This window comes from Haliotis rufescens, unplaced genomic scaffold, assembly GCF_023055435.1.
Source record: "Haliotis rufescens isolate VD_foot unplaced genomic scaffold, xgHalRufe1.0.p SCAF_22, whole genome shotgun sequence".
Lineage (NCBI taxonomy): Eukaryota > Metazoa > Mollusca > Gastropoda > Lepetellida > Haliotidae > Haliotis > Haliotis rufescens.
Window position 1 is genome coordinate 656,180 of NW_025963913.1, and position 23,056 is coordinate 679,235.

General features: G+C 38.6%; 2 protein-coding genes across 2 annotated transcripts; one reads left to right on the plus strand and one right to left on the minus strand.

The window, feature by feature from the left end:
• The first annotated feature begins 6,669 nt into the window (after positions 1-6,669).
• On the plus strand, positions 6,670-19,380 carry LOC124117372. The gene is made up of 10 exons (XM_046479202.2): positions 6,670-6,746; positions 8,058-8,164; positions 9,710-9,786; positions 10,539-10,600; positions 13,391-13,509; positions 14,085-14,255; positions 14,794-14,893; positions 15,723-15,935; positions 17,693-17,786; positions 19,146-19,380. The coding sequence occupies exons 1-10, from the start codon at positions 6,690-6,692 to the stop codon at positions 19,259-19,261; spliced, it is 1,116 nt and encodes a 371-aa protein (XP_046335158.2). The 5' UTR covers positions 6,670-6,689; the 3' UTR covers positions 19,262-19,380.
• On the minus strand, positions 17,783-21,557 carry LOC124117373. Its single transcript, XM_046479203.2, has one exon. The coding sequence runs from the start codon at positions 21,475-21,477 to the stop codon at positions 20,707-20,709; it is 771 nt and encodes a 256-aa protein (XP_046335159.2). The 5' UTR covers positions 21,478-21,557; the 3' UTR covers positions 17,783-20,706.
• Between the last annotated feature and the right edge of the window lie 1,499 nt (positions 21,558-23,056).

Here is a 23,056-nt window from a genome sequence, read left to right on the forward strand (position 1 = left end):
TGCGGAGAAAGTGTTATAGCAAGGAAGAGACATGCGGAGAAAGTGTTATAGCAAGGAAGAGACATGGGGAGAAAGTGTTATAGCAAGGAAGAGACATGGGGAGAAAGTCTTATAGCAAGGAAGAAGCATGGGGAGAAAGTGTTATAGCAAGGAAGAGACATGGGGAGAAAGTCTTATAGCAAGGAAGAGACATGGGGAGAAAGTCTTATAGCAAGGAAGAGACATGATATGGGGAGAAAGTGTTATAGCAAGGAAGAGACATGGGGAGAAAGTGTTATAGCAAGGAAGAGACATGGGGAGAAAGTGTTATAGCAAGGAGGAGACATGGGGAGAAAGTGTTATAGCAAGGAAGAGATATGGGGAGAAAGTGTTATAGCAAGGAAGAGACATGATATGGGGAGAAAGTGGTATAGCAAGGAAGAGACATGCGGAGAAAGTGTTATAGCAAGGAAGAGACATGCGGAGAAAGTGTTATAGCAAGGAAGAGACATGGTGAGAAAGTGTTATAGCAAGGAAGAGACATGGGGAGAAAGTCTTATAGCAAGGAAGAGACATGATATGGGGAGAAAGTGTTATAGCAAGGAAGAGACATGCGGAGAAAGTGTTATAGCAAGGAAGAGACATGCGGAGAAAGTGTTATAGCAAGGAAGAGACATGGTGAGAAAGTGTTATAGCAAGGAAGAGACATGGGGAGAAAGCCTTATAGCAAGGAAGAGACATGATATGGGGAGAAAGCCTTATAGCAAGGAAGAGACATGGGGAGAAAGTCTTATAGCAAGGAAGAGACATGATATGGGGAGAAAGTCTTATAGCAAGGAAGAGACATGGGGAGAAAGTCTTATAGCAAGGAAGAGACATGGGGAGAAAGTCTTATAGCAAGGAAGAGACATGATATGGGGAGAAAGTGTTATAGCAAGGAAGAGACATGGGGAGAAAGTCTTATAGCAAGGAAGAGACATGATATGGGGAGAAAGTCTTATAGCAAGGAAGTGTTATAGCAAGGAAGTGTTATAGCCAGGAAGTGGAATAGTGAACTGGGTGTACTTGCCCTGCAAAGATGTGCAATATATATATTTTTATACTCATGTGCTTGTGCGTACTGGCATGAGATAGAGATTTGAAACCAGTGAGCTTTCAGTTGTCATGACAAGTTTTCTCATCATGACCTTCATCAGTGTTCTGCATCAGCATTATGTTGGTCAGTTGAGCAGACATGTTTTCCCTTGTTCTGCATCTATTTCTTCATGTACCAAATAATATTTCAAACCATATAGAATGTTCACAGTTTGTTTATTATGATAGGTATTTTACAAGACTTATTTTTACATTCCTTTCTTTTCAACCGTATGTTTGTATGAAGTGTCAGTGTTAACTCACAGACCATTTTCATGTGTTTAGTCACCTCGTCAACACCCATGGGTGATGCTCTTAATAGGTCGATCTCAAAATGATGTGTTTGTGCTTGTGGGAGTACTATCAAATAGTCCTTGTGATGCACGTAACATAGGATGGTTTTATATGTGACCGGTAGGCCACAAAGAGATAATTTTTTCTTCTGCACGATTGCTGTATTTCTTTCTAGAATAGAAAATATTTTTATACTGATGAGGTCATCAAAAGTATCAAATTACAGGTACAATGTCAGCCATTGCCCATAATCAAGGACCTCTAAGGCAGGAAAATATCTCTACCAGGATTCTAAACAAATCAAGCTAACTAAACTGACAAATGCTGACACACAGTGATATATATGACTGGTATACTGTTTCTGGTGGGTTTTAGGCTAAAAAAATAATAGTCTTGGTTCTCAGGCACCACCTGCATCATCATAAAGTTTGCTGCACGTTTTGTTTTTATTTCCATTTTAAAAACAAAATCCTTAAATATTCAGTCAAATACTGTATTCAAGTATTTTACTCATCAAGGAATACAGTTATGTAGGGAGGCCCTTTCCCAGATGGTTATGCAACTGTTTATTTCGTTACATACTAGTCTAGACAACCTCCCCCCCCCCCAAAAACAAAAAAAAAACAAAAAAACAAACCAAAAAACGCCTGCCCGCTCTATGTTTTAAAAAAAACATTGCCTGAGAACCAATTCTTTTATTTTTGGAAGCCTTATATTGAATACTGTAGAAGAATATGTTACCAAGGATTCTATTCACAAGGTTACTTGTTAATTTGTTGACCTACTCTGACACTAATAATTATTGAATATATATTTTGTGTACATATGTTTGAAAATTATGAGAGGGTGTGTCACAATCTGATTGGTTGAGCAATGTTGCAAACTGGAATATAAGGCACATTTGATCTACTAATTAAGCATCCAAAAGTTTAAATGACTGGTCCCTAATTACTGGTAGAGATGATTACATGAAAAAAATGACAGCATGTGAAATCCTAATTACGTGTGTGTGCTTGAACTGTTTGATTGACTTCTTCTTCTTTTTTAGAAGTTGGTAAGTAACTGTAAAGATAAGATGTTTTTATCGATGACAACTTCCAGACTTTGTGGATGAAGTTGTCTTCCAAAGAAATACCTTGTCTTTACATGTGTACTGTGTATGGATTTGTATTAGCTCACCTGACTTAAAGTCAAGTTAGCTTATGTCATGGCCTGTTTGTCAAGCATGTTATCCGGCGTCCACAAGGGCTGGCTAAAAAGATCGATATTATCAATCGGAATTATCGTCAATGAGAAGAACTATTAATGATTTTCGATTTGAAATTGTCATCCATAACAACTTACATAAACCATTGTGATAAAATAAAGTTTAGATTTACTGAAACAGACTTGTTATTGTCAGTAATATCAATTGTCGAAAAGAGAAAGCAACTGTGTTTGTTGTATCTCAAATATCCACAAAAAATCTATGTATAAATGTGTCAATGCTCGCCGGTGGCGGGAAGTATGTTGATTTCTTTCGGGACTTTCTCACATATTTGTAAAAGTTACCTCTCCAGTATTTATCAATAACTGATTGATATTTATTTAGTGATCGTCGATCTCTAGAATCTATATCCATAGCCAGCCCTAGCGTCCAGCATAAACATTATGTCCTCAGAAAGCACTGGACCAATGAAGCTGAAACATCACACAGTTGTTACCACCAATGATGGCATCACTATTAGTTCAAGAGGTTCAAATCCGATTTGAATATGACAGGCATACTGAAAAACCTTTATGGCCGTTACACAGACATGTTTGTTCATAATGCAATGAAATTTGGAACATGTAGTTAGTAGTGAGGTTCCACATACATACATGTTCCGTTTTTGGCAGTGTTATACTTTTGACCTTGATTTCACCTTTGCACTTAAACCATTCTGAATGGTTGTTTGTTGTTTAACGCCGCACTCAGCAATATTCCAGCTATATGACGGCCATCTGTAAATAATCGAGTCTGGACCAGAGAATCAAGTGATTGACATCATGAGCATTGATCCATGCAACTGGGATACGATGACATGCATCAACCAAGTCAGCGAGCCTGATCACCTGATCTCGTTAGTCACCTCTGATGACAAACATAGTCGCCTCTTCTGAATGCTGAAACTGCTCCCTCTTCTGAATGCTGAAACTGCTCCCTCTTCTGAATGCTGAAACTGCTCCCTCTTCTGAATGCTGAAACTGTTCCCTCTTCTGAATGCTGAAACTGCTCCCTCTTCTGAATACTGAAACTGTTCCCTCTTCTGAAGGCTGAAACTGCTCATGGCCATAATTACTCATCCATTTTCTTTCAAAATGTTACAGGGGCACGGGTGGCGCAGTCGTCTAAGGCGCAAAGATTGGCTGTGCAGAGTTGCGTCCCTTGGTCACGCCAGAAACCTTTGATTGTGGGTTCGAATCCCGGTTCGCCCTGATTATGTTTCTAGGTTTGTCAGCACCATACCCATGCTCCTGGGTTTCACCGAAGTGGTAAACGTCTGAGACCTGCATCACTTCGGGCTTTCCTCCCACATTAAGCTGACACGCCGTGATATAACTGGAATAATGTTAAAAGCGGCGTTATTCCCAACTCACTCACTCACTCAAAATGTTTCAAAATTTGGTACTTGTGTTGTTAGTAGTGGGGCTCAAGACGTGTTTTCAATTTTTCTTATTCTTTGGCCTAGCTTGACCATGCTCTTTGGTTTTGTCAAAATGTATTTGCCTCTGTAACCTTCTCTGAAATTGCCAGGCTGAGGGAGCTGAATTTGGCATGAATGCTCTCCTCATGAGAACATTATGTTTTGTTTGTTGGCTTTTAGTGTTAGTTGTTCGTATTTATCCAGAAAATATTTGAGTATCAGTGATGTCAGCAACATTTGTTCCGTGGCTGTTTTTGTTTCTTAAGCTGTTGACTACATATCCAGGTGAGCTTCAGTACCATACGTGGCACTTTTGTTAACTCTTATCTTGAACCCAATGGATAATGTATGTTATCAATTGATGTGTCATACATTATGTTCATTAAAATGTTTGTAGCCTGTATATCTGGTTGGTTTTCTTTTAACAACAATGTTACCATCTGATGAAGCCAGACGTTTCTGTTCTTGGTCTGCTATGAGCTTGGTTTGTAGTATGATCTCCTTTAATGAATTATATGTCAGGTTTACGGCTCTTGAGGTTAGGTGAGGTGAAATTGGGTTTAACGTCACGTCCAAGATTATTGCACTTATATAACGACGTGCATGCACGTGTGTGTGTGTCTGCTTGGACTAGTCCGGATTGATGCCGATTTATAGTGCTAGCTCACTGAGATACCATGCAGCAGTTTAACATGAATACCCCACTCAGACACAGTATACTGACTCCGAGCCGACCAGTCCTTGTTTTAGCCCCTTTATGCCGAGTGCCAGACAGGGTAACAACAAGTACCATCTTTTAACGTCTTTTGAAATGATGCGGCCAGGGATCGAACCCCGGGCGGACGCTCTACCACTAGACCACGGAGGCGGTCTACAGCTCTTGAGAGGGATGAGTTTCTGTAAAAACTAGGGCTGGGATGAGTCTAAATTTACTACTGGGTACCCTGGCCCCTATTCCCCGAAACCTACCTGGTACCTGCTGTTGTCTCGAGAGATGGGTACAAAATGTCTGATTGGGAATTGTTTGACTAGAGCCCTGGTCATGCATACACTGAAGTCTTTATTCAAAAATATAAAAGTCAGAAGGAATGTGAACATTCATGACCTGTAGTGTATTCATGTATAATTTTTGTCAAACTATATATCTAACCACAGGTCCACAGGTCCAGAGTGTCTTGTGGGTACCCAGGTCCTGCTCAGTACACACCCGACCCAAGTACCCGAGTTACCCGTCCCAACCCTAGTCAAAACAATATGTTGCCAGGAAGCACTCTTGTGTCATGGGGAGACAACTGATACAATTACACATACAATTGCTGCCCACTAGACAAATGCCAGCAAACATTAATCAAGACAAGTGTCTTTCAAATCACAGTTGTCAAACTGACTGAAATGTCAGCCTCCTCATTTTGTTCACAGAATAAAAGGACAGAAATTGTAAGAATGTGTGACATAGATGTGTAAAAGTGCAGCACATGTTCTGCAGGACAACTGATATTCCAGAGACACTGCAGATCCTGTTCTACCCAGAACAAATATTTTGTTGGACCCTGCAATTACAAATAAGTTTTACCTAGATCTTTACTTAGGATCCCTAACTGTAGAGCAGGATCTAGTCTGTCTTACAGACCCTGATACAAATATATATCAAATACAGCCCATGCAAGTCTATAATGTTTGGCAAGTCTAGATTACTGCAGTATCTGAAAATGAAGAGAGTCACTGGGCTTATTAAGATAACTGAACAACTGTTTTTTCTGTACGATATGTTCATTTCAGAGACTAGATGTTAGTCTATGCAGGATCACATGTTTTGACAATCTCAGTCCTACGCATGGCATGAAAATTAACATCCACCTATTGTTCCGTGCAAGCAGGAAGTAGAACAAGAAATAACTAAAATCCTTGGACTTACTTAACATATGATAATAATCAGTTATTACGAAAAACTATCTAATATACAAATCCACAATAGTCCATGCTGTGTTCCGTGGTCGTGGTCGCGGAATATTTTGCAGAAATGACTACTTGGTTCAGAAATGTACCTCTCTTGCAGAAAATCACATTATGTGCAGAACTTGTGAAGAATTTTACATTTATCCACCTCAGAGTTTATCAAATACACTGCAAAAGGGGTTTTTAACATGTGAGTTGAAAGTTGGTTTTAAACATGTAAATGGATATTTACTTTCTTTGGAGGTGAAGTTGACTATTGTATGATTGTTTGCCAAAAGTGCATGTCTGTATGTTTCCACGAGTGATCACCAGATTGACTTCAAAAGCCATTCTAGCTATGGATAGGTTTGTCAGAAAAATGCCTGCCACAAGTCAAACAGATGCAAAACCACAAACTTCATGAAAACTAAGCTTTAAAATGGGCAGAATATTATCAAAATTGGACTGCAGAATTTACGTAAATTGACTTGAATAATTAGGTACTTAAAATGATCAAAATATCTGTTTCGTTTGCATTTATTTTTGTTTGTTTTTTGTTCATAATTCTCATCACAGGCTCATATCAACGACCTGTAAGTTCGTATATGATCGATCTCATTTCGTAGTAGCAGCTTCACTTTTAGTATGACCGGCAAAATTTTTACATGTAACCGAGTCAAAATGGCGGCAACTTCGAAGGCAGCCAAGTTGGGGAAATGTTTCAAGGAGAAACTTGATGTTAGTTGTTGTCTATCATATACTCTGAGTGACATCCATGATAATATGGGATAGTCTGTTGTATTTGGGTACATAAAAATAGGGCACAGATGGGAAGGAATGGAGAAAGTTATGTTGATTGTTGTGTTGTCGACCTGTCAAAACATGTTATTTTCTTGTTCGCATAAGTTCGTGATAGATCAAGTAAATAGTGTGTTATACGAGAACACATTAATATGCGAATGATAGCTAGTGGGTCATTTAATCGCCAATTATTCTTGAGATTTCGATTGTATTTTTACTAACATACTATTTAGATCCTTATTATTTGCTTCGTTTTCTTGGTCATTTCAAATATGAGGGTACACGCAAATCATACGTTGTCCTTACTGTACACCAAATGCAGTCATATACATAATTACCTGGTTATCTTGAATATAAACAAATATAATGAACAGTAGAGTTGATAAATGACTTATGATTATATAAACTACCCTGTGCATCAGTCATTTTAATAAAGTCATATAAATAGGAACAGGAAAAGCCTTTATATGAAAGCTTCCTCATACATAATACGATACCACACAATACAATCAATGATCAATGTTGAACACAACTATTGGTTGATAGGTAGGACAGTGATCAGTGCCTGAACTATCTGACTATAGTGAAACATGTAGAAGTTGAGAACGTTGATAAGCATTAAGCAGGGTTTGTTGATGTGTTTCATAAATAAAAAAACAATCTATAGACATGAGTAGAGGATCAGTCGATTTTTGGATTACAAAGAGAGGTATACTTGGTATCTACATCACAAATGTGATGGATGCACGTAGGATCAATCTTTGTAAATATTATGAGCACATAACGCATTTAACTGTTGGGAACTTACTGGCTAGTCAACATGTTCTAAAGGGAATGATGAATGCTTCACAATGTCAGATTTGGCACTATTGGTCCAGTGAATTATATCTCCATTTACAACATTCTGTCACAAAAAATAGTTTCTAGTCTGGTGATATTGGTGTTGTGACTTGTTTAAGTTTTCAAGATTCATTTTTTGCTTGAAAAACCAATCCATGATCAATATTGATCAGTAATGTATGGGATTAGAAAATTCATGCAATTAAGCATTCTCTCTCAGTATCTTCAGTATGTTATACGCTAAGTTTTGTTTCTTGCACCAAATTCACTATCTTGAACTATATTTGGAAAATGATTAATCACTTGGAACAATGCTTGTTTTAACTTGTTTAATCCCAGAACTGTATTACTATGATAATAACTGTAAAAATGTGGCTACATCATGATACCCCTCCTTTCTCCTCCCAGCAACTTGGCTGCCCATTTACAGAGGGTGTTGATGAATCATGGATTACAGAACCACTCTTCAAACCTGGAGAACCAAGAATTAGACTGTTACAGTGGCTATTCTCAAAGTAAGCTTTTTTAACTCTGGTGCCCTAAAGATACATATTCATTGTTATCAAAATTATTTGAAAATTAACCTAGGAGGGCTTTTAGGGCCAATTTGCAGTTCTCATTAGTTTGATTCAAGTCTGTAGTTATTTTAGAAAAAACTTACAGCTTTGCTCTGTGATACTTAGTCATACAATCTGTGTTTAGAATTAGGAAAAGTATTTAGTTTGTATGTAGTTATAAGGATTGATTATTATGTTAAATATTACTATTCTAATGTCTGCTGCAGAAACAGTGAGGTGTATGCCATAGTTGTGATGAATAAATATTTCCTGAAATTGGAATGTATACATTTGTTGTATTTGTAGTGAGTACTTATACCAATGTTAACATGCCATTTTATCTGGTTACTAAAATGTTCTGATGTACACCTATCTATATCTATTGTATTATGGTACTACACTGGAACCATTTGATTCCATAGATTCTTTTGGGAAGATACACTGCATTCTAATCATTCTATTGAGTAGCTTCCCACAGAATATCTTACATTTTAGTTTGAAATTAAGGACCCCACTTCCAAAACTGCTTTGTCCCCACAGCGAGAGCCCTGAATATATTTGATGAGTTTAAGGGAACCTTAAGACTGTCAGAAATGATGTATTACTTTTAATGTACTGAAAATGGAAGTCCACATATAACCAGGTGTTAAATTCCCAGTTATATTTAGACAGTATGTAACAGGACGTGTCAAGCAATATTGATATCAGCAACTGTTTCATGTAGGAACTGTATGACTTGATTGGATGGTCAGAGCTCCAGATAAGCTGCGTATCTGCGTAAAATACGCATCAGAAATGCAGAAATATGCAGTAAAATAAAATCCAAGCGTATCAAATACGCAACGAAACTACAGATACGCTACAAAAATCAAACTTGTGCGTATCATCAAAATATTGTTAAGTAACCCTGCGTATTCGATTAGCGAATCAGCAACTTATTTTGAAATTATAAACGGGCATTCCGTCAACCTTGCCAAACTCCACGATGACAATTACATCATGATCATTTGCCATCACACTTTCTTGTGGAAGTATCATGGTATTTTTTAGTCCTATAAAGCTCTCTAAACCACATGACACCAGTTTGCAGGGACTAGATGAATAGTGTTGTTAAATATTTAACATGTGTAAAAACTAGTGGGTTACAGAAATTTGGATACCCAGATAGAATTACTGAAACCCAATGATTTTAACATGCATGGGTAAAATACCCACAACACCAAAAACTTATCTGGAGCTCTGATGGTTATTTTCAGTTGTCATTTCTTTCCAAAAGGGCTGAAAAAGAATGTATGGTAGATAATGGGTTCGGGTATTCATCATCATAAAATGGAGATATAAGTCACTGGACAATTGTTTGAATAGAGTCTATGTTTCAGTTTCACACAAGACCAATTACCATACAATGGGGTAACATAGAGACCTAGACTTGAAACGATTAATGTTCCTTGGAGCAGAGCAAGTCTTCTAATGTTATACTTACTGGGTTCAAATTTATTTCAGATTTGATTCAAAGCTTGCTGAGGTTCTGGATCCAGACTATGCCCCAGTTGGATCCAAGATGGACTCAAGAATACAAAGTCAGTGTTCACACAAATATTAGCATCATAAGTCAGGGTTTTATCTGACACACAAATCTTGCATTGTTTACATGTATGCATCAGTTGTGGTGCAATCTCTGTCATTATTCTTTTTATGAGATTAATGAGTGAGTGAGTTGGGTTTAACACTGCTTTTAACAGTATTACAGTTATATCACGGCGTGTCAGCTTAATGTGGGAGGAAAGCCCAAAGTAATGCGAGTCTCAGACGTTTACCACTTCAGTAAACCCAGGAGCACGGGTATGGTGCTGACAAACCTAGAAACATAATCGGGGCAAACCGGGGTTCGAACCCACAATCATAGGTTTCTCTGCACAGCGAATTGTGGCGCCTTAGACGACGGGGCCACCCGTGCCCCCTATGAGATTAATAAAAATTGTTGTTCTAGAGAACAAAGTATGGATCTAAAATGTGTGATTATATCATGACTCCCTGATTTTGGAAGCTAACCATGTCAGACGATACATTTCCTAGAATTTACAGAATACTAAGCATGTCAATTGTTCCTGTATTTCTGTTTTTCTCAATTCTTGATCAACATGGTTTTAAGATATTTTGAGTAGAATTTTATTTCACTATTTAGAAAAACTGAAAAAGAAATTAATAAATTATGTAGAAAGTTGAAACTCATGTAATGTGTCATTGTAAATGTAAGTCCTGAATGGAATTGTTATTGTGGAAATGTTGGAGCCTTCCCAAGATCCAGAGTAAACAGCAGTTGTTTTTGTAGGACTACTGGACGTGGCCAACACGCTGGGCCTTTGTAGATACGATGATGTTGACCTCATCAGGGTGAGTACAACATTTACAGTTCATGACACAAAAAAGTGTAACAGTTAGGGACATTATAAATAGTAGTGCTGGCTATCAAAATAGATCATAGAGATCAGTATTCATTAACGAAATATCGATCAATTATCGATAAATATTAGAAAAGTAACTTTGAGCAAATATGCAAAAGTCCGAAAGAGATCAACATATTTTACGTCACGGGTGAGTGGTGACATATTGATGCATGGATTAATTTATGGACATTTAGGTTATAACTAAAGCAGTTACTTTCCGTCTTCAGCAATTGACATGATTAACAATATCAAGTCTTTTTCAGGAAATTTAAACTATTGCATCACAATAGTTTATGTAAGATATTAAGGATAAGACAACTTTCATATTGATAATCGTTAATATTTCTTCCAATCGACGATAATTCTGATTATCGACCTTTTTAGCCAGCCCTAATAATAGTGGTCTTTTATTTGATGTCTTCATGGCATTTTAGAATTTTATATGCTAGTTGTGAGTTTACTATCCAGAACAGCCATATAACTAACAGTTTTAGTCCACTAGTCCTTAAAATGATTACACATATAGCAAAACTCTTAAAAAGGACAAATTTCTACTAGTCTTCAGGATACTTTAACTATTGGGCAGTTTGGCAAGGAACATGGGACTTTTCCCAATTTCTACCACTGCAGAACATGTCTGTCATCTTCAGTAGACTCTAGTGTCGGCATAAGGACATTATTATCTGAGTTTACACATCAGAAATAAAATTTACTAGACTCGGACAAGTCACAGACTAGTTATTCAACCGTAAGAAAATTCATATTTTTAACTGATCCTACAATGTTCCTTCATGCATTTATTGCTGTTTTTTTACAGAAAGATGAAGCTGTGTGAGGTCCAGCTGAAAAAGGAGTTGTTCCAACTTGTGGCTAAGCCCATCACAGTGCACATATGACCACGGTAGTTATGATGTCATGGAACATCACATTACTGCTTGTCAACCAGACTGACAAGTTGTGTATAATAAAGCTCCAGCTTATCTACTGGCGTCCTTTTGCTTGTTCATTATTCAGCATGTCTTTGCGATTTATATCATTCTTATGGTTTGTGTCTAAACACGTTATCACATAGTTTCACCGTCGTCTTAATATATTGCGCATGATAGTGGCTACAAGTCACTGTAAAAATCATGTGCTTTGTTGTTCAAATTAGCCATTTTGATTTTCACATGTTGTCACGGTCTTGTGTCTTACATCATTTCTTCTTTATTTTACAGGGTAATTCTTTTGTTGTGTCTTACCTATTGCTTTCCATTTGGTAATAAAAGTGTTTTCACACTTTTATACTGCTTAATTTGATCCTTTAACTGCTATGTTTCTGGGTTAAATTTGCCTTAGCATTCTCTTTGTTTATTTGTGATTATGGCCTCTGCTTAATCGCAGATTTAGGCCCCATTGTTATCACTGCCACGGTAAAAAGTCTTGCAGGGATCCCCACCCCTTGTGTCTGGACTGTGCCAACCCTTGCTCCGTGGCTACAAAGTGCAGCTTCTGCAGACTACTCTCTCCAGGCTTTTCCAAGTACCTCCAGGTATCTAGGAAGCACCTTTCTCAGCAGGCCCTCAGACACCCTAGGATGTCCGACTCTCAAGAGATCCCACTCGAGACCCCTGCCACACCTAGCATCGTGTCCATATCCTCCACTTCTGGTTTGAAACAGTCTTCATCTAGGTCTAAGAGCGCTATCTCTCCTACGCCTCTTCTAATGCCAATGACTAGGCAGATGCCCATGATGACCAGGATCCATCGGTCTCCATCGTCCTACCTTCACATCTCATATCATCTCCTGTGGTGGACGGTGGAGTCAAATGTCTTAGGAGTCTCCTTGACTGAGCTCAAGTCTACTTCACGTCAGTTCGTAGACGCCTCTCTACAGGGTTGGGGCGCACATCTAGAGGACCAGACAGCTTCAGGGCTGTCGTCTGACAATCAACGCACATACTCCAGAATGCCAAGGTAGCCATCTCAACAGAAAACATCACAGTGGTCTGTGTCTGCGCATCCAGGGGATGACACACTCTCACTCCCTGCTGCAGCAGACGTTCTGTTTTTTCCATCTGGTAGATCGAGTGAAATACACATCCCAGGTTGTCAGAACATCCTAGTGGATGCTCAAAGAATGTATACTTTCCACCACCTTCCCAAGGTCCTTCAAAGATTAGGGCAACCCAAAGCCTCGCTCTGATTTTGATCGTGCCTTGATGGAACTCTGTGAGGGGCTGGTTCATGTATCTGAAAGACCTGGGCACAAACGATCCACGATGGTTGCTGAAGATGAGGAGGGATTACACTAGTGCCATGTTTAATCACTGAGGGTTCTTCCCAGGACTTCTTGAAAAGAATATCTTGAGGATCACATCTGAGGGTATGCCCACATCCACACCGTCCTATTCAGATGCATTAAGGAGTAATGCAGGATAAGTGAAGGAAATTATTAAAATATAAATATTTTTACATTGGTATACTTATCCTGCACTATTACGTCTAAAGTGGCCCAACCGTCGCAAAGCTCCCTCCCCACTTCTGTGGGCACCTTGTGATGGTAAGTGCCACACAACCAGTTAGAACAACTTCTTTTTCAGCTGGACCTCACACAGCTTCATCTTTATGTCAAAAAACAGCACTAAATCCATAAAGGAGTAATGCAAGATAAGTATACAAATGTAAAATTATTTTTAGATTTTACTAAATTTGAATATGACAGTGCCAGAGAATGACAATGATTCTGTCCATCCAGGGTGTGACGTCCGTGTCCAAGCAGGCATCCTTCATGACCCAACTCATAGACATGGTGAGCATCATTGATGCCTCGGAGGAGACCACTATGGCTGCACTCCGGAGTCCAGGGGTGGTCAGGTACAGAGACTTGTATAATGAACTTTATCACGAAAGAGAATGCATAGATATGGTTTTAAACCCACCTGCCTGACAGTCCGAGATGGTCAATGTTGCTGTGGACGGTCAGTTTTGAAAGGTTGCACGTCAGGTGGTCGGGAGTTAAAGTTACTAATGACAATCCACCAGTTTATTGTTATTTTCTGAGAACTAACATTAAACAGTACTATTGTTATGTTTACCCTTTTGTTGTCTGGCTGAAATTTTGGAGAATTTAATACACTGGTAATGATTATTAGAATTATGTTTTGCCACAAGTGAAAGTGTCTGTGTCAAATTACTCAATAAGATTAAAATCATTTTTGCTTAATCACCATATCCATTATTTTATGTATTTTAAATTCCACACACTCAATTATTAAGTTTCCTTGTATTGCACACCTTGGCGGCAATAAAGGTTTGTAGAATCATACCAAGGGCACAAGTAATAATATCATGTTATTTCACTTGAAATTATTCGTATTTCACTGCCAAATTAAAATATTATTGGGGTTGTTTATTGTATATAGCAGAATTCACAACATTTATTTCACCAGCCCAAGCACAGGTTTGACAGAGCAGTTCGGGGCTGATTGCCTCCTGATGGATCATCTGGCAAATCAGGAGAAGACGGACGTCCTGTTCAACTGCCATGTGAGTCTGCTGCCACTAGACCTTCAGCGAAAACTGGACATACAGTGGGTGGAGAAGGGATTCTCCAAGGACAGGTATGTAAACAGTGCCAGTACCTGAGTCACTTTACAAATATGTTGTACAGGGATGAGAATCTTCAACGGATCTGCAAATTTTAGTGCCCACAAATTTGTTAAAATCTGATGGCTTCCCCCACAAACACCCCCAAATTATGGACCACGCTCCATTGCAAAGAAGTTTCATCTGAAAGGGAAAGTATTCATAATCATCACTGTATGCTTGCCGTATCAGGTGACTAACGGGATCGGGTGGTCAGGCTTGCTGACTTTGTTGATACATGTCATCGATCCCAATTGCGTGGATCGATGCTCACGATATCAATCACTGGATTGTCTGGTCCAGACTCGATTGTTTACAGACCGCTGTCATTTAGCTGGAATATTGCTGAGTGCGGCATTAAACAAGAAACCAACCAACCAATAGCTGTATCACCTGTCATTTCACAGACCAGACTTTCTGACTGTCATGTTACTATAGTGTTTATCGTCCCAGAGATTCTAAGCTCATGCCACAGTATTGACGATGCATGACATTTGCACTGTGTGCTTGCAGCCCTCCAGTTCCCGACCTGCCTGCTCTTGTCAACATCACCACACAGGTCACAAAGAATCTCAACCGCCAGATTGAAATACTTATAGACTTCAAGCAACAAGTAAGGATTTCCTTCTCCAACACACATCTTCTTTTGTACCAGCCTCTGTTGCAGAGCAAAATAGATTAGGGTGTGAGAGACCCTTAAGGGGGAGATCATCTTTTGGGGATTCTGGGTAAGATACTAAGAATATAGGTCCCCAGCAACCTGTGTTTGTTGTAGGTGACAACTAAATGATCAAATGGTGAGGGTTGGTGACTTAGTTGACTGCATGTCGTAGTATCCAACTTGCATGGATCCATGAGCATGATGTCAATCACTGGATTGTCTGGCTGAGACTTGATTATTTACAGCCGTCCGTCACATAACTGAAATATTATGACATGAGGGGGTTCAACAGAACAAATTAATATATGTTTAAAATGTCAATCATTTATTGATTTATATGAAAATCCTACTGCCATGGAATCTCTGATAGTGATGTAGACGTGGAATTTATGTATAAAATGGTCTGTATTACTAGTAGGAGACATAATAAAAATAAATCTGTTTATGTTTCATTATTTTTTACAGCTGCTTTTCAGTTGGGGCGACAAGCCCATGGAATGAAAAATGAAAAATGTGCGGCTTTAAGTGGTCCAATATCGTAGTATTTTATGATGGTCATTTTATCACATTAAATTTCTGTCGGTTAAAAATAAATACATAGAAATCACCTTGAAACCTTCCAAAATGTCATGTGTCCATGTACTGTCTACTACAGTGTCAGCTATATGCCTAGTCGTATCGTCTTGGTGCATGCATTTTAAAGACCACCCTTCCTGAATCTCCGGGCCTACTGTTCCCTCCATTGTTTACCTACAACTGACAACTGTTCTCCTGTGTGCAGCACAGGTACCAGACCAGTGCAGAGAATGAGCAACTGGACACTATGAGTCGGACACTGACCGTTGTCCTGTCTGAGCTGTCACAGCTGACCGTCAGTTTCACCTACTGCTATGAGAATGAGATGCGGCACTGGTGCAACAAGAGTCCCCCATCCCTCACTGGTCTCGGCAAGGCCTTCAAGAGAGTACACACTATCCTGCACCAGTTTCACCAGGTAGGTTAGGCAGGTTTATACAGACTGGAAGTAAAGTCAGCTTAGGTCATGGCTTATTGCCAGTCTGTGGTCAACTTTCTTATTAGAACATGGCTTCCATGATTGTCATTCTCTCCTTTACCTTAATGTAAATATTTTTCCATAAAACTTGAGGTGAGCTAGAGCTTTGTGTGACTTAATATGAAATTGTGTAAACCAAGTAAAATACCTTAAAGGGGAAGTGTACACGCAAAAATCACTTTCTTTCTTTTTCTAAACAAAACGCAATTTTAGAATTAATTAGTATCTGTGTTTGAAAATATACACTCATTTTTTTCACAGTGAAAGTAGGAAGCTCACAATAGTGTGAAAATGATATGCCGTTATGAGGCCTTCGTTTTTCGAGCTAAACAGGCCTGAGTTATCCCCCTTAGATTATGACGTAATTGGTGCCAATTCAACTGGGTCCCTGTCTATTCTCAACGCAAAAGATATCAAGTACCAGTTTGCGGTAAAACAACATGGCCTACGACACACTCCGGCGCAGTGGTGACTCAGCATAACACTATGCTGGCTGGCATCTGAGACGCTAGAATCACACACCTGGACCTACACCACGTGAAGCGGCTCTAACAAAGCATGATGACGTCATAATGTTTATCAATTGGCACCAATGACGTCATATTGCAAGGGGCATAAGCCATAGTGTTTTTGTTGTGGAAATAGAACACTTGGTAAATGTGAAAAATATAAATCGTTTTAATGCGAAAAATATGTTAATTAATTGTGATATTTTAATATTTTTGTCTATGACACTTCTAGGTTAACACTTTTAATGTGGAAAAAGTACAAGAAAAATAGGTTCATTTCCGTGTGAACTTGCCCTTTAAGCATGTATAAATTAGGCAGAAGCAACCAGTGCTTGAGCCACAAAGATATGTAATGTTCTGATATCGAGAATGCTTTTAAACAAGCACAATATCATCTTCCCGAGGCAAGTGGGTTAACTGACTATAAAAGTCCAGTTTCCACCCTTGCCGAACTAGGCTGGTATTATGGAGTTACATTTTGGCTGGACAAACGAGTCCGGTTCGGAAACTGTCGTGCAGATTTTGGTCGATTGCAGGATTTGCAAAGCATCTGCACCACCAACTCGTTGTCAACAGATATTTTCCAAATCTTTTTCATGTTTTTAATCAAGGTGCTCTCGTGATTTGGTGCATTTCGTGATGTAAAACCCGTTTTATCACAATATAGATCTTGATTATCGATCAGATAGTTTTGACTGGGCGCCACCATTTTGTGTGAAGCAAATGCAAGTGATATGAGAGGTGGAATCTGATTCGTCCATAGAAGCTTAGAAGGAACATAACTGGTAATAGACACTAGTGGCGCTACGATCGAGCCCAGTAATTCCAGCCTAGTTCGGCAAGGGTGGAAACTGGACTTTTATAGTCAGTTAACTCTTCTGCCTTGGGAAGATGGCACAATATACTATGACCTTTAAAGGCAAATCAGTCATTGTAATCATGCTGTGGAGGCTTGTTCAGATTGTCAAGATGTTTAGTATCTGCCTACAAAATATCAGCATAAACGATGCCATCACTTTGGACCCACGCCAACCTTGGCATGTCACATGTAGCGACTTAATAGGGGTTCTACCATGTCTAGATTGAATTTTTTTCACCAATCACTGGTTTGTCTGGTCCAGACTAGATTCATTTAACTGGAATATTGTCGAGTGTGACATTTGAAGCGGCACCCAATCTTTGTTTCAGTTGCTCAGCAGCATCAGCCAAATCCGCATCACATACACACAACTTGGACAGGAGTCCACTGATGCAGACACAGACAACAAAGTCGACAACTTAGGTACCATTACTGTTTATTCCAAGCTATGTTCAGGGCAGAAATGGGTCTCTTTGACTTCTAGAAAACATACTTACCTTGTTGGAAATCTACCTTTATTATAAATATGAGTGTTAGACTTTCTAACCCAGGGGTGGGGGACTACTTTTGATTGGTCACTGAAACCAAGAGTCTAAGTAAGCACACCTAAAATATAGCCTTCAAATCAACTAAAAGAAAAAAGAAAAAAAGAAAGTTTTGTCTTGTGCATTCAGAAACACTTGACAACACACCAAATCTGATTAAGGGAATGTGCATGAGTGACCAGTCGATCTTCCATTGGCCTCTTGTGGCCATACTTGTTTTCCAATGTATTATATACTTCATTGTGAAAGACTGAGTTTTCCTGAAGCGATATTTTTCATTGCAGTTAACATATTTCAATGCAGTGCAGTGGATGGAACTATTGTCATACAAGAGTTACCTCCACGCAAATTGTCTCCCTTTATCGTAATTGTCTAGCCCTTGCACAAACTGTTCACTTCCCTTTTCTTTGTTAGTTCCATATTGACAAGGCAAAATGGTGACAGGTTGTCATTTATGGAGTTAATATCACTTCTTATGTTTTGTTATTCTCTTCAAAATGTAAATTTCTTTTATTTCGACAATATGGACTTCGCAAAGCTCCATTTTGTGTCACTGGATCAGCTTGAATTCTCTCATCGATTTCAAAAATATATTTTGATTTTGATTCAGGGTCATTTGGATATGATTATATATAAATATATGACCCTTAATAATTTTTGTTACTTTTGTTTGGTGGGGGTTGGGAGAATTAGCCAATATGTGGTTGAACTGTACGCCACAACTACTAGGGCATAATGTATCCGTCTTGTTGTCTTGGCAGTAAATTTCTATTGTGGAACAGGCCCCAGCTGCTAATAAAGAGCATTAACATGGATAACCCCAGATAACATTTTGAGCAATTGATTTTTTACTGGAAGGTTTCTATTATAATTGGATTATTACATTTTTCATTGTGTAATCAATATTTTTTCACTCATCTATTCATCACTAGTTTTTTTTCCAAAATGAATAAGTATTTTGAGATTTAAAAAAATATATATAAAAATGATTTAGATGAATATTATGGTGCTCAATATAGGCTTCACTCAGAAAGCAAGTTAGCTCGTAATTGTGTTCGTTATATGCATGCTGAAAAAACTTCATTTGGGTATTTATGTGTGCTGTTTTTCATTTAATGCATGAGTTTCTGTCCACAAGGTAATTGAAAGTAATTGGGTTTTGAGTATCTGTAGCTCGGAGAAAACAATAGAGACTGCAGAAGTAGCATGTATTAACTCAGTTTATACCATTTTTCAGTGAGCGCTGGCCAGTCTGCTAGAGACAAGTTCCAGGAGTACATCAGCATCCTGGAGGAGTCCCTCAAACGCCAGGAGTCTTGTCTTCATTCCTCTATCTTACCTTGCAAGATGTAAATATCAGCCATCAACACATTATTGTACATTCCTAACATAATGGCAAAATGAAATATATATTTAATCAAATTTGCTCATCATGCTCATGTATCGGAGAAATAAAGATTATTCTTGTCATACATAATCCTTCAAAACTTTTCTTCAACACAAAAGGTAAGTTGCTAGGCAACTGATAATACCATAATACTCATTTCTTGGCACCGTCAGCCAGCACAGTTCAGTTCACTGTAGTTGGAAACCGCTGCAACAAATATTGATAGATTAAACCCAGTACCAGGGATATATGCAAAAACACAACTTATATCATTGGTAAGTCAAAACCTCTGATACTTGAAGTCAATGCCTGCATTTTGAAAGGATTGAAATGAAAAGTTATTTTTCAAATAACAAATTTGATGACCACCTATGAGAACCATACATACTAGGTAATAGTAACAGTGTATTAACATACATGTGTATCAAAGGGCAAGAAACGATGGAGCTATTTGAATAGCCATTGCTTCAACAATCAATGACGGCTTCGGGATTGTCTACAACATGGTGCTGAACAATCGTGGAATATGGTTCATATCAAAATTAATAATATTCAGTTCCTAAGATACTTTTGATGGTTATAAATTACAATGGCTTGAGATACCACAAATCCATACCAGCATCAAAATTTCATGACCGATGTTCTATTTGGCGAAGGTTTCAGATATGTTTAGATTCAAGAACGTTGCCACAAACGTCCTGAAGATTCCTTCTAAATTTGTAAGTGATATACACAATTCAGAAAATCTTGTCAAAAACTGATAAAACACCCAATGACATGGTCATTTTTCTTGAGAAATCACTGCTAAGGCTATAAGAAAAAACTTTTCATTTCAGTCCCAGTTACTGTTTCAACTTAAGTTACAGCTGCTAAAATGACACTCAAGACCAGTGTTACCTCCTGTCCACGGAGTGAATGACCAAGCTGGTCACTCGAACCCTTGTCCGTAGCTGGACAGTGAACAGCTGCTGGGTCACCAGGTGTCTCAAGTGCTGAAAAGGAAAAACTCAACAGTAATAAGTAGTTCAACACACGACGACAAAGATAATGATTTCATTCCAACATTTTATATGCTTAAAACAAAGGCTTGACTCAAAGACAAGCATTCACATTCATTCACATATCAAGCAACACCTTGTAGCTTGACTGACATTCAAAATATCTACAGTTGTAGCTTATCTCTAAAATTAAGAAAAGTTCCTCAATAGTTCTTCTTTCTTCATACTCCTTTAAAACATTTTGGCTAAATGAAAACTTCCGAGTTCTCAAAACAAAATACATCAAGTATTTTATGAAAGTGGACTCAATCATATCAAGTTGTGGAGATACTTCCATGATCATATCACAAAACAGGGAAAATGCAGAACAAAATCTTAAATTACATGATTGATTACACATTGAAATGAGTTAATTATGAAGATAATAATGAATCTTGTTTCTGCTTTAGTTTGCTATTTTCCTGCTTTAGCAATTCTAGTTCTTTTAGTAAACTTGACATATGGTTTATAGACTGTGCTTTCCCATTCACATCCTGTGGTAATTTTGTGTTCCCCAATCCTGGTGTTTTAAGTCCATGTTTTGGCGGGGACAATGTATCGGTGTTTCTTTGCATTTTCTGCATCTTCTCCTCGAAATCAGAAACTTTCTCTTCAATAGACAATAATTCGTCTACGAGTTCATCTTTGGACAACTTCGACAATTCTTCTGCTCTCAACTGATTGTAAAACGACTCAAAGTCATTTGCCATATATTGCGATGCATTTAATTGCAAATTATTCAGTTCGTTCTCCAAGGCACTTGAATGGGAGTTTGCGCAATCGCAGTCTGAATGAGGAGATCCCTGGGCACTTCCTTGTGATGCGTCTTCATTGTTGAAATACATAGACATTTCATCACACCTTGAGAAATCAAATATGTGTTCATTGTTAACCAAACAATGGTGCTGATCGTCCATTATAAACTGTGTGGAATTATGAGGAGCTTTGGGACTATACCTTGGTCTCACATAAAATTTTCTCCCTTTCACACTTTTCGTGTCCATGCTTGAACTGCAGGAAGGGTCAGCCATTTCATCAAAACTATTCTCCTCACATCGCCTCGTTCGGCGACCACATCGCTTTCCTCTACGGGTTTTCTTCATTTTCACTTCTTCGGTTTCAGCCATTTCTTGTATTATCTGCATAGTGTTGACTGAATTAAGAATTAATTTTAGGACCAAACACGCCCTTCCTTCCCGTTCTGTGAATTTTCTCGAATGAATGCAAACGTACTTACTTACTTACTTACTTTGGAGATTTAACGTGCGCTTTCCGACTGATGCGTTGTTGCCACGCAGTATATATAGGCACGTGGTCGTTACTACGTCAGCTGATTGTTTCCATATATAGAACCAATCAAACGCCGGTTCAATGTCACGTGGCCTGTCGTCGTTTCAACGTTTGATGCAATACAGTACTTCCCCAAAGACTTATATTCTTGAAGATTACCGATAAAGACCCAAACGTAAACATAACGTCGGGAAATGGAGGGAAGATTAAATTGCGTAATTAATCGAAATAGCCCCAAGGCCCGTGAACACATTCAAACACGTTTCAACTCCTTGTGTTCCAAGGTAATCGTTCAAGCAGAACATGTATTTTAGGAAGCTGTTCCACTTACTCTGTCATGTTCATAATGGTACACACGATTAAACGTTTGTGAGGCCGCAGTCGTGGCAGTGTTTTAATTAGGTGTCGGATGTCCAGAAATCGACAATGTTTCACGGTCTGGTCCCACGTTCGGGTCTTCTTGTAGACATCTTCAATTACTTCTTATTTCTACTTAATTGGAGCACCCGAAACACTGTGTAATTATGGTAGTTTTTTTTAACAATCTCCCCTCATACAAATTAGGGCTAAATTTACTACCCGGGTATACCCAACCCCCTATTACCCGACCATACCCGGGTACCCACTGTAGGCCTCAGGAGATGTCTCAAAATGTCCGATTGGGAACATTTTTAGAATAGCCCTGGCAAAACGTATTTAGATACATGTATTAAACAATCTGGTCATTCATACACTGAAGTTGAATTAAGTTATATCTTTATTCAACCATATGAAAAATCAGAAGGAAAGGGTGCATAGTCGGAAACATTAGTGCGAACATTAGTTACTTGTAGTGTAACCATAGAGTTCTAGATACGTTTTGTCATTGAACAATATATCACGTGACTAACCACGGGTCCGGGCCGGTAGTCCTGTGGGTACCCGGGTCCTACTCAGTACCCACCCGAGCCGGGTACCCGAGTTACTCGTCCCAGCCCTAATACAAATCAGATCTTGTTTAGCTGTAGCGAGAACTAAGATCTGATTTAATAAGATTGTTATTATAACCGTCGAGTTTTATACCTAATGAAAGGGTAAGCAGACACCCCGGAAGATTGGTTGGTTGGTTTGTTGTTTAACGCCGCACTCAGCAATATTCCAGCTATACAACCCGGAAGAGTTTTGAATGATGAAATCATACTTTACGGATTTTCTTTACTCGGTACGCGCGTATAGAAACATTGAGAATTAAACGTATTGTTAAAGGCATGTATGTCCGTAGTTGGGGACCGGGTCAAAACGGCCCCATGTCAGAACGGCCACACAGAAAATATAGAAGACAAGCTCAAGTATTGTGTCACATTAATTGTATTATGCATTAATTGTATTATATACATTGTATATATAAGTTCATAGATCATATCAGATTTATTGTAAACACTCAGATCTTCAGCA

What these genes read in the sequence shown, in the direction of transcription:
- LOC124117372 (XM_046479202.2), top strand. Translation starts at nt 6,690, where the DNA reads ATGGCGGCAACTTCGAAGGCAGCCAAGTTGGGGAAATGTTTCAAGGAG. An exon ending in TTATAGACTTCAAGCAACAA is followed by an intron (nt 14,894 to 15,722) that starts GTAAGGATTTCC and finishes TCCTGTGTGCAG; the next exon opens with CACAGGTACCAGACCAGTGC. An exon ending in TCCTGCACCAGTTTCACCAG is followed by an intron (nt 15,936 to 17,692) that starts GTAGGTTAGGCA and finishes TCTTTGTTTCAG; the next exon opens with TTGCTCAGCAGCATCAGCCA.
- LOC124117373 (XM_046479203.2), bottom strand. Translation starts at nt 21,477, where the DNA reads ATGCAGATAATACAAGAAATGGCTGAAACCGAAGAAGTGAAAATGAAG.